The sequence below is a fragment of the Macaca fascicularis genome, chromosome 19 (assembly GCF_037993035.2).
Source record: "Macaca fascicularis isolate 582-1 chromosome 19, T2T-MFA8v1.1".
NCBI lineage: Eukaryota > Metazoa > Chordata > Mammalia > Primates > Cercopithecidae > Macaca > Macaca fascicularis.
This window is the reverse complement of record NC_088393.1, coordinates 64481587-64493580: the sequence shown is the minus strand read 5'-3', so window position 1 is coordinate 64493580 and position 11994 is coordinate 64481587. Positions and strand designations below refer to the sequence as shown.

Genomic DNA, 11994 nt, shown 5'->3' with positions numbered 1-11994 from the left:
TTTTCTGTAGAGATAGGGTTTCACCATGTTGCTCAGGTTGGTCTTGAACTCCTGAGCTCAAGCAACCTGCTTGCCTCGCCCTCCCAAAGTGCTGGGACTACAGGCATGAGCCACTGTGCCCAGCTAAAAGCTTTTGTTCTAATTGACTGATTCTCTCTTCTCAGTGTCAGGTCAAGTGAGAGTTGCTCAACAATGCCACAGAGGGAGTGATAAGCCACCATGTTACCTTGTGTACTATACATCTTTCAATTCTGAGTGTGTTCATCTTTCCTCTCTATCAGACTAGAGTCTTCTGTCTGCTCTAAAATCTTAGTCTTGACTTACTGGTTTGGTTTACTTGCTGCTTAATATGACAGTTTGTAAGGAAACCTTACCTTAATGGCTAGCATTTATTTAGCAGTAACTATATGCCAGTGTGTGCTAAACCCTTGAAATGGATTAATATATTTTCCAAATCAAGGGTTTTAAATGGGAAAGTAAATATATATTTTTATTTTTAAAAGGTTAGGCTGCCTACAGTGTTAAACGTGTACTTGATAGGAGCAAAAGGGGCAACAGTTATGCTACTGCAGAAATCCAGATGAGATGGTTGCATCTTGGACTATGATGATGGAACATGTGCTGGAAAAAAGCAGATGGATTCTAGAAGCATTTACAAGATTGAATCTACAGGACTTGGTGGTATGGGAGGGCAGAGGAGAGAATAACTGATGACTCTCCAGTATGAATTCGCTGATGATGAGCAAGATGTACACTCTGCCTGAACGCTTTTCCACATTCTTTGCACTCATAGGGCCTTTCTCCAGTATGAATTCTCTTATGGAGAGTAAGATGGGCAACCTGGCTGAAGGCTTTGCTACATTCCTTACACTCATAAGGTTTCTCTCCTGTATGAATTCTCTGATGTAGAGTAAGGGATTTACGATGGCTAAAGGCTTTCCCACAAACGTTACATTCATAAGGCTTCTCACCAGTATGACATCTCTGATGACAAATCAGGGATGCCCTCTGTCTGAATGCCTTCCCACATTCAAGACATTCATATGGTCTTTTGCCAGTGTGGAGTCTCTGATGTTGAACAAGATATGAGCCATCACTAAAGGCCTTCCCACATTCAATACATTCATAAGGCTTCTCACCAGTATGAACTCTCTGGTGCTGAACAAGATGTGCAATCTGACTGAAGGCCTTACCACATTCCTTACATTCATAAGGTTTCTCCCCACTGTGTATTTTCTGATGTTGTGCAAGGTGTGCATTCTGGCTGAAGGTTTTGCTGCATTCCTTACATTCATAAGGTTTCTCTCCAGTATGAATTCTCTGATGATGAGCAAGATGCGTGCTCTGCCGGAAAGCTTTCCCACATTCTTTACATTCATAGGGTTTCTCTCCAGTATGAACTCTCTGATGAAGAGTAAGAGACCCACGATGGCTGAAGGCTTTCTCACAGGTATTGCATTCATAAGGTTTCTCTCCTGTATGAATTCTCTGATGTACTGTCAGAGATGAGCCATGGCTAAAAGCCTTCCCACACACATTACATTTGTAAGGTCTCTCTCCAGTATGAATTCTCTTATGCTGAATAAGTCCTATGTGATCAGTGAAAGCCTTCCCACAATCAATACAGTCAAACGGTTTCTCTCCAGTATGATAATATCGCCGATGACGTATAAGAGAAGCATTTTGCCTGAAAGCTTTTCCACAGTCAATACATTCATAGGGTCTTTTCCCAGTGTGAATCCTTCGATGATGAGCTAGGGATGAACAATCACTAAAAGCCTTCCCACATTCAATACATTCATAGGGTTTCTCTCCAGTATGGACCCTCTGATGTTGAGCAAGGTGTGCAAGCTGGCTGAATGCTTTATTACACTGCTTACACTGATAAGGTTTCTCACCAGTATGAACTCTCTGATGTTGAACAAGATGAGCATTCTGGCTGAAGGCTTTCCCACATTCAGTACATTCAAAAGGTTTTTCTCCTGTGTGTATTCTCTGATGTTGAGCAAGGTGGGCACTCTGGCTAAAGGCCTTTCCACATTCAATACATTCATAGGGTTTCTCTCCTGTATGAATTCTTTGGTGAAGAGTAAGGGTTGAGATTTTGCTGAATATTTTCTCACAGTCATTACATTTTAAAAGTTTCTTTTCTCCACAGTCTTGCTTGTGTTTTTTCACAACTGAATGTGTTTTTAAGCTTTTCTTATCTGTATGAAAATTAAACATTCTCTCTTCCATGGGAAAAATCTGTTTTATATAAGATAATGTATTCAGATGAAAAACTGTCCCAGACTTGTTACAGTGGTCTCTTTTTTCAGTAAGAGTATCTACATGAGTGCTGATCTCTTGCCTAAAATGTGTCTTCTGGTTTACAAGCTCCCTCTCAAACAAGTCTTCACATTTACAGTTTTTCCCTAATGTTGAACATTCGAGGTCACAGCTTGTAAGTCTTTCCATTATTATTGCCGGGGGTAATTTTTCTTCATAAATATCCTGGTTTAAAGATAATGACTTTGTCACCCACACACACTCCAAGTCTGAAAGATATTAAGAAAGCAAATGTCTCCTTTATTAAATGCTAGAATGGAAACTTCGAAAATGAAAATGTGAATCACATAGTTATTGAAATCCACAAGCAGAGGTACATGTTTTTATGGTTCTTATGTAAGATTAGGTGATACAACTATCCTTGCACTGCTATGATAAATCCTCATTGGTCATGGTATACTATTTCAATATGACCTTTTAAGATTTTGAACCAATATTGATAATTGAGGTTTGTCTCTAATTTCCCTTTTTGGTGCTATTTTGGTAGATTTTGGTATCAGAGGATACGCTGTATTCATAAATGAAAATGTTTTAAGCTCTCCTTTTTATTCTCTATCCCAGAACAATTGAAACAACATTGGTGATATTTTTCCTTAAAGAACTATTTGGGGACGTGGCTTCTTTTCTCGGGGGAGGCAGTTCCTATACAATATTCTACATTTCTTTGATGGTAACCTACTTGTTTAAATGTTGTATTTCCTCTTGGTATCAGTTATGGTAACCTACATTATTATATTCTCCTAGAATATCATCTATTTTTTCAAATTATTTATGGAGAGCTGAGGAAAATAGATTCATATGATTCTTTTAAGTTCTTATGCATGTGTGGTTATTTATAATTATTTTGTTTTTGTGTTTCCTCTCATTTGTCCTTACAGTTTATATACTGTATTGGTTTTCTAATGAAGTATATACAAAACTTTATAATTTTCAGTAGCGCTACTGTTTCTAATTCATTTATCCCTACTTTTATTTGCAGAAGTATAAATCACTACATATAACTTATCTGGGTTTTCCTTAAATTCTTTTTGTTCTTTTTCTAATATTGTGAATTGGATGTTTACTGATTTTCATTATTTCTTATTTATTAACATACATAGTTAGGACCACAAGTAACCCACAATCCTCTTCTTGGAACTGTAAGAGCTGAAAAGTAGGGCCAGGTATGGTAGTGCATTCCTGTAGTCCTAGCTACTCAAGAAGCTGAGGTGGGAGTACTGCTTGAGCCCAAAAGTTCAACTCCAGCTTGGGTAACATAGCAAGGTCCTGTCTCTAATTTTAAAAAGTAAAATAAAATAAAACAAAATGAAGAACTGAAAGTAGGAAAAGTCTATGCTTCAGGCCACAGATTAAACCAGAACCATCTCATCTGAGGTTCATTTTCTTGCAATATATTTCTGTTGTCTCTTATCTAGCTTTCTAAATCAGTAAAACAGCTACAAAGCAAGGGCAATTTGAAAAAACTGAATAAAATACCCTGGGTCAAAAATCCCAGTGAGCACAATATAAGTGGGGAAATGACGTACACAGGGAAAGAAAGTAATATTCATGAGCTAATTTCTTCATCTTTTGTAAGGGTAGCAGAAGATAATGTCTGGAATATCAAGCAGAAAAATTCTAAATGATCTTAAAATATATAAAGACATAAAGGTAACAACTTACAGAACTAAAAACTTTTCTAATTCAAAGGTTGGGTGGTATAAAGAAGAGAGTGAGAAAAAACAGACCTAATAAACAACAAAACAAGAATAAATAACAAAAGAAATACAAAAGAGAAAAAGGCAAAGGGAAGAAAATAGATATAATACATGTTAACTCAATAAACTCACCTTTTAAAGAAAGGAAAATATTTAAACCAGTTCCAAAAACTAAACATCAGCTTGTCTAAAGGATTCAGAAATGTTTGAAGTCAGGGATGATGACAACAACATGGTGCTTGAGTAGAATTAGGTATATATCAGTAAAACAAGAGCTCAGAAATAGACCCTGGTATGCCTAAGAAATCAGTAAAGGTAAAGGAGGTATGTTACACCAGTAGGGAAGAGAATAACCATTCAAAAACTAGTGTTAGAAGACAAGTTTCAGTTTGGGAGGGAGTTTGAGAGGTGTTTTCCAACAAATTTCAGAGAGAAGAACATGTTGAGAACAGTTCCTCTATCTCTAGGTATCCTGCACTTACCTGGGCACAGGCTTCTGGTCATCTCTCCTTTTATCACCCAAGGGTCTTTCTCTTGCTCCAATAAGGAGATCACATCCGGTTTAGAAAGGCAAAGACCTGCATGTAAAAAAACATATAAAAATTGCCTATGCTGTGGAAGACTGTGGGAAATTCTGATAATGGCATAAAAGACTACTGAGTCATGGGGAGGCAAAAGGAGGAAGATACTCTTACCCACTGAAACTAGGTTCCTGTAGTTTTCTAACATCACCTTCTTGTACAAACTTCTCTGAGCAAGATTCAGCCACTCCCATTCATCTTGGGAAAAGTCTATGGCCACATCTGTGAAAGTCACTGAACCCTAAAATGACACAAATATAATCTTGCTCACTCAGTGTTCATATTCCAATGTGGCTCTAGGGTAAAGGGTTATGCTGTTCTCACTTTGGGATTAAAAACACTATGTATAAGTAACTGCACTAAGGGTCTAAATGATCCAGGTCAGGTAAGTTATTGGACAACTTTTCTGCCTAGTTATGCTGTAATGCTGTACATATTAGGAAAAAGAAAAAAATGAGATACCCCTTGCTCTTCAAACATTTGCAATTCTAGGTGGTGAGAATACATTACCATTAAAAAAATGCTGACTACATTCAAAACAGGATATAATCAAGTGCTAATGCAATGCTATTCATGTTAGGAGCTAAATCACTTCTCTACATGGAGAAACTAAAGAGCTCTGGAACTGTGAGAAAAACTTGCAAGGAAGGATGCTGACCTGATGAACAGGATTTCAATCTCCACAATATTTTCTAAGAAATCTTAGTGTTCTTGAGATGTTAAGGGGTATGCCTAAAAAATGAAAGAAAAAAAAAACACACCTAGCTATAGTCTTTTCTTCTGACATAAAAATATATTTGTATTAGGAGAGAAGAACACATTTGCAAAGTTGTTTTTCGTTTTCCTTTTTTATTTATTTCTTTATTTTGTAGAGACAGGGTCTCACTATATTGCCCAGGCTGATCTCAAACTCCTGGCCTGTCACAATCCTCCCACCTTAGCCTCCCAAAGAGTTTGGATTATAGGCCTGAGCCAACATGCCCAAAAGTTGTTTTTGGATAATCTAATGGCAAATTATCAGAAGAAATAATGTAATGTGAGCACATATCAAGCAACCTGTATTTTGTTACACGAGCTCCATTTCCTAACCAACCCACAAGGTGATTAACTGGACTGTTACTGGCAGATTTTCAATTTATTTCATGACTTCACTTATATCAACATCAGACTTTTAAATAAATACCAGTTTTGAATAAATCAGAAAAAAGGTCAGATTACTCCAATGAATTTGGTCTCTAGTACTGACTAGCTGGGTGAGGTTGGCCAAGTTTAACTTCCCTGTGCCTGTTTTCCCATCTGAAAAATGGAAATATAGTACTTGCTTCACGGCAGCATTGTGAAAATTAAATGAAGAAACAGGTCTAAAGTGCCTGGCATGACGTAATTGCTTGAGAATTGTTGCCTATTATAAGGATGAAGAAAGACAGAAGGGAAAAAACAAAGAGAAGGAAGAGGAGGAGGCCAAGAAGAACAGGTGAAACATTTCATTTAGTATTTCAGTAATAGTTCTTACATCTTATTTTACCTAACTGTAGTATGCTACAATAGTTTAGACATGGTCTTTGAATCTAGATTACCTATATTAAAATACTGTTCTGTTTAGTTGAGCTATTAGCTTTGCTTTTAACCATTGAAGATATTTTTATAAACTCAAGAGAACAGTCTATTGTATTTACAAACAATATTTCCCATTTCTGTTGCACTTCCTTCACCCTGATGCTCTAAGTCCCCTTCAGGCATAATTTCTATCTGAAGAACTTCCTTTAGTGATTCTTGTAGAATTCTGGCAGTGAATGTTCTTAGTTTTCTTTCCTATGAATAACTATTTTATCTGCATTCCTAAGGGCTATTTCCCTGGACATAGTATTCTAGGTTGACAGTTCTTCATCATTTTTCAGTGGCTGGTTTTTTAGACTTTTTGTCTTTAGTTTTCAGCAGTTTGATTATCGACTAGAAGGCTTCTCCTGCAGCTCTTTCTGTCCACACCATTACTCACTTGCAGGTTTTGGTCTCTTGAAGGTAAATGCACTATGGTCTGGTGGTACTTCAAATCTGGGGCTTTTTCCCCAATCTGACTGCTACTATTTTTTTTTTTTTTTTTTTTTTAGACAGAGCCTTGTTCTATTGCCCAGGCTGGAGTGCGGTGGTATAATCTTGGCTCATGGCAACCTCTGCCTCCCACGTTCAAGGGTATTCTCATGCCTCAGCCCCTCGAATAGCTGGGATTACCAAAATGCACCACCACACCTGGCTATTTATTATTTTTTTTTGTAGAGACAGGATTTTACCATGTTGGCCAGGCTGGTCTTGAACCCCTGGCCTCAGGTAGTTCACCTGCCTCAGCCTCCCAAAGTGCTGGGATTACAGGTGTGAGTCACTGTGCCCAGCCTGCTTGCTACTAACTTTACAGAGACCTCAGATTGCTGTTACAGGCATGCTGTCCTGGTTTTATAGCAACTTTCAGTGGTAAAAAGAGTGGAGTGTGCATAGTTCATCTTAACCTTTATGACAAATTCCGCCACTCTTAAAATATTTTCCTCTGGCAACTGACATGAATGTTTTTGTTTAAAATGTCTAAATGTTCTAAGAAACAAGTTACCTTGGTAGTGTATGTTTTGTGGCATTATACCTAAGAAAAGATGTCATGCTCTGGCCATAAGTTGTTATGCCTATTATAAAAAAAAAACTTGGCCAGGCACAGTGGCTCACACCTGTAATACCAGAACTTTGGGAGGCCGAAGCTGGCAGATCACTTGAGGTCAGGAGTTTGAGACTAGCCTGGCCAACATGGTGAAACCCCATCTCTACTAAAAAAGAAAAAAAAAATTAGCCAGGCGTGGTGGCACATGCCTGAATTCCCAGCTATTTGGGAGGCTGAGGCAGGAGAATCACGTGAACCTGGGAGGCAGAGGTTGCAGTGAGCCAAGATTGCACCACTGCACTCTGGTCTGGGCAACAGAGTGAGACTCTATCTCAAAAAAAAAAAACAAACAAACTACTCCATTAAAAAAAATATTAATTTTCTAAGTTTGTACACCAAATTCAATACTTTCTTACAATAAGCAATTTGCTGGTGAAACTAGATTAGCAGTTTATCTTAATCAGAACATGAACTGTAGCTCTGAAGCTTCCATTGTTGGCCATAAAAATAATAAAATTTAAAATGTTCTGGAGTAGGGTCAGTTTGAGAAACTTTAATCCACAAGGAATGAAAAACTAGGAATTTAGTTAAAGAAAATAATCAGAGATGAGGGCAAAAATTCAACCACAAGAATGATTACTGCAACACTCTATTCATAGCAGATAATTGTCAACAATTTACCTATGGAACATCAAGGGGCTGACTAAACAGATTATGGTATTCATCCTAGAAAGAAGAAAGGATGTAAAACATTCCTTGGCATTTAAAGATGTTTACGGCTCCATGGTCAAATGGGGAGAACAAACCTTTGCATACTCCGATCAGAATGCCACCAATTCCACCTGTGCCTGCACTTCCTCCGTTTCATTCAAGGCGTAACTCAGGAATCACTTCCTCTGTGAAGTTCCCCCAACCCTTCCTGCGCTCAGCAGTGCGTAGGATGGTGCAGGTTATATCCTGCTCAAGGATCCCTCACCAAGGAGGCAGGAAGGAGCTAAAATACGGTAGACTTCCTCTTGCCATACTGTGCGGCCTGTCACAGAGCTTCACCAGTAGATAGGAAGACGCATCTTTTTTCTAATTCACCCAAAGATATCATATGGGCTATTAATGGCCCTTCCCAAGTATTCCACTGTGAGTCTACTCTCTGCCTGCAGCACTTATCACACTGCGTAAGTGTTTGCTGCCTTTTCATTTCTCCAACAGATTATAACCTCTCTGAGAATCAGGACTGAGACGTAGGAACTAGGCATGGAAATTTCCTCTGAGGATTGCACTTCTGCTTTGTCGGATGCCTATGAAAAGACTGAGCACAAGGGAAGGGCTCAGACTGGGTCATTTCTTGAATGAAAAATAAACAATGAGTAGGAAGAAGAGAAGGAACCTCTGAGAGGGCACTGGGCTGTGTGAGTCTCTCACTCACTCACAACCCCATCACATCTCAGAAAGGGAAGAAACAGGAAACAGGCCTCAGGGTGGAACTCTTAAGCACAAAATTTTCAGAAGACAACAAGCATTGCCAAATCCTGAAAAGCAAGACTATTTTAGTGGCGACAGGGGGAATACTAACTCACCAGGGACATGGCTTTACGAAGTTTAATTCCTGCCACCTCTACCTCTTCCTGGCTCTTCATTTGGAGAAGAGCTTTACTCTGGCATTGCAGAGCTGGGGATGAGAAAGTAGTAGTGAGAAACCAAGTAGCACTAATAATCAGTCTAAAAATGCTTTCTTCCCTTCAGCTTCTTCTGTCCTCACTCACAATCCTCCCTCCAACTCCCCCACCCCACAGTCCAGATGCTCTTTGGGAGATTTGAAATATATAGCTGGGGTTCCCCTCTGCTCTGGGTTTTCAGGATGAGCATAATATATCTTGACCCCCTCTTCCCATCAGCCACCAATTCATTAACAACAGATGTATTAATACTAGGTGTTCTCTGTGTGTGTGTACATTTTTTTTCTAAGACACGGTCTCACTCTGTTGCCCAGGTTGGAGTACAGTGACATGTTCATAGCTCACTGTATCTTCAAACTCTGGGCTCAAGTTATCCTCTTGCCTAGGCCTCCTAAGTAGTTAGGACTACAGGCGTGTGCCACCATGCCCAGCTAGTTTTTTTCTTACTTTTTATAGCGATGGGGGTCTCACTATATTGCCCAATTGCTCACTATATTGCTTGAGGCAATATAGAGTTGGGTGTCTGGTCAACTTCCTGGCCTCAAGCAATCCTCCTGCCTTGGCTTCCCACAGTGCTAGGATTACAAGCATGAGCCACCATGTCTGTGCTGTATATATTAATACTCTCTTTAAATCTCCACAATCTTCAATCAGAATAGGGTATACTGTCACCATTTTACAAATGAAAGCTCTGGGAAGTCAAGTCTTTTTCACAAGTCACACGAGTTTGTAAATAAAGAAACACAGTCCCTAACCTAGGTCTGGCTAACTCTACCACAAAAGTTATTTGCTCAGACACCAGAAAATAGCAGAAAATATGTCCTCTGTGCAACTGGCCAGGATTTGTGAAGACTCTATGAGACAAATTCCTTGGAGAAGTCCATGTTTCCCAGAGGGAGGCATTCCTTTTGTTACAACAGAGTCCATGTGACTTGCAGACAACTAAACAAAAAAATCCTCGTGAGGCCCAGGATCTCATTTTGTTTTGTGGCAAACTACAGTGTTGAAGCAGTCCCTTGACTCCACTGAGCCACGTTTCCTTAATTAGGAAGAGGATAAAGTATCTGAATTCTGGTTTCTTTCATCTAAATTCCACTGCCTTCTCAAAGGATTATCATAATGATGATAAAAATGAACACATTACATGGCAGGGACTATACCAAGTGCTTTACATGTATGAGGTCATTTAATCCTTATGACAGTACTGTAAGGTATAGAATATTATCATCTCCATCTTACCTAAGAACTTAGAGTCACAAAGTTTTTTTTTTTTTTGAGACAGAGTCTCGCTCTGTCACCCAGGTTGGAGTGCAGTGGCGTGATCTCCGCTCACTGCAAGCTCCGCCCCCCAGGTTCACACCATTCTCCTGCCTCAGCCTCCAGAGTAGCTGGGACTACAGGAGCCCGCCACCACGCCCGGCTAATTTTTTATATTTTTAGTAGAGACAGGGTTTCACCGTGTTAGCCAGGATGGTCTCAATCTCCTGACCTCGAGATCCACTGGCCTTGGCCTCCCACCGTGCCTGGCCTACAGTCATAAAGTTTTTAAGAAAAAAACCCCAAACCTGCTCAGTAGAGGTTCCGGGATATGAACTCTTTAGTTATTTAACCCTTTCAGATTCAGTTTCTTCAATTGTCATAAGTGGGTAAGAAACCTACCTGAGACAGTAGTTGGGGAGACTACATGACAGCCAGTGACTCTGGAGTCAGCCTGTTCTGGATCTGAATCCCGGTTCTGCCACTTACTAGTGATTACTTATCCTCTCTATGATTCAATGTCTTCATCTGTAAAAAAGAGATAAGGTAGTTCCTACTTCATAATGTTGTGAAGTTTGGTGTTGATGCTCCCAAAACGTCTTAGAACTGTGTCTGGCACATTATAAACACTCATTAAACATTAGCTATTACTATTGCATGCAGGAAGCTAAACAAGCAAAGAACAATATGGCTAAAATTAGCCCTTCTTCCCCCTTTCTCTTTATTGGAGTAGGAGGCCAGAGGGGAGGGAGAGAAGCCCAAGGAATGGGGATAGCTTCCGTTACTGACTAGAACGTGTTTAACCCGTAGAAAGGCTGGAATGCCTCGGCATTCCTAGGTGAAGCTGTGAATCTCGCCTTCTTCCCAAGTCCCATCCTACAGTGATAGATGGGACAACGCTCTGAAGGGTAAAAATCTAAATGCTGAGCTCTTCCTTGAAGAGCAGCAGAGTACTCAGAGGTAATGCTATAGTGGGTAATATAACGGGTAGTGTTCTCTCCCCTGGGCCCTTAGTGATATCCCAAGGACCTGAGTCAGGTATCTGGTTAGGTGTCTCTGGCCAAGTCAAGGTCACTCCCTAACTAAACCCAGCTCCACTCTGACCCAAGGTGACCCTCCAAATCTTTGGACTTCCGGGTCCACTAGCCTTAGAAACCGGAGACATCCTCCTCCAGCACCTGAACCCCAAAGGACAGCACCCAAAACCTCAATGTCCACTCCTGCAGCTGCATCCGTCATCTGTCACGCTCACCTGTGTACTCTGTTCCCATGGTCTTCGCTCCTCGCTGTCCTGTGGACATGGAGTCGTGTCCTGAGCTCTGCCCCCTCCAGATAGGGCCGACGGGAAATGCTTCAGCCGAGGCCGCCCCGCCCGGGTACCTTCCCCAGGGTCTAGGGCTTTGCCCACACTGGGCTCTAGGCAGTTGATACAGGGGAGGGCGGGGTAAGCCTCCTCCAGCCAGGTTTCCTGCTCTCGGCCGGTTAACGTGCTTCACTCATTCCATCACACACCACCTTCCGCACGCCGCCGGGACGTGCACGCAGGCGCACATTCGTGGCCACGCACCGGGCAGTCACAACACCGGGCCGCCATCCCCGCGCGCGCTCGCCCAGCTCAGCGCCGCACCACACGCTCACCACTTATGGGCACTCACAGCCACCAGGCCACACGCGCACTCTCACGCCCGCCGCCCACGCAGGAGCCGGGACACCGCCCTCGCCGCGCCCCGGCCCAGCCTCGGCCGCCGCCCCGCCTAGGCCCGCCTTCCCCTCAGCACCCGACGGGGCGCGCGGTTGCCCGGCTTCGGGTCTTCTCT

The 11994-nt window shown here is 41.3% G+C and overlaps 1 protein-coding gene across 3 annotated transcripts; it reads right to left on the bottom strand.

Annotated features, from left to right (window-relative positions):
* Window positions 1-11993, bottom strand: ZNF470 (zinc finger protein 470). Of its 3 annotated transcripts, XM_065534981.2 has the most exons (7): window positions 11430-11993; window positions 10580-10705; window positions 8822-8913; window positions 5265-5338; window positions 4721-4847; window positions 4508-4603; window positions 1-2537 (listed from the first exon to the last, which is right to left on the bottom strand). In XM_065534981.2, the coding sequence occupies exons 5-7, from the start codon at window positions 4752-4754 to the stop codon at window positions 667-669; spliced, it is 2001 nt and encodes a 666-aa protein (XP_065391053.1). In that variant the 5' UTR covers window positions 4755-4847; window positions 5265-5338; window positions 8822-8913; window positions 10580-10705; window positions 11430-11993; the 3' UTR covers window positions 1-666. The 3 variants fall into 3 exon arrangements, with proteins under 3 accessions (XP_065391053.1, XP_015297048.3, XP_065391054.1); XM_015441562.4 differs by lacking the exon at window positions 5265-5338; XM_065534982.2 differs by lacking the exons at window positions 5265-5338; window positions 8822-8913.
* Between the last annotated feature and the right edge of the window lies 1 nt (window position 11994).

Bases quoted from the DNA above. Each gene is read 5' to 3' on its own strand.
- ZNF470 (XM_015441562.4), bottom strand. From the start codon at position 8,881: ATGAAGAGCCAGGAAGAGGTAGAGGTGGCAGGAATTAAACTTCGTAAA. The intron at 4,848-8,821 runs GTGAGTTAGTAT...GTGTCATTTTAG, and splicing joins TTCGTAAAGCCATGTCCCTG to GGTTCAGTGACTTTCACAGA. The intron at 4,604-4,720 runs GTAAGAGTATCT...TTTTACATGCAG, and splicing joins CAGGAACCTAGTTTCAGTGG to GTCTTTGCCTTTCTAAACCG.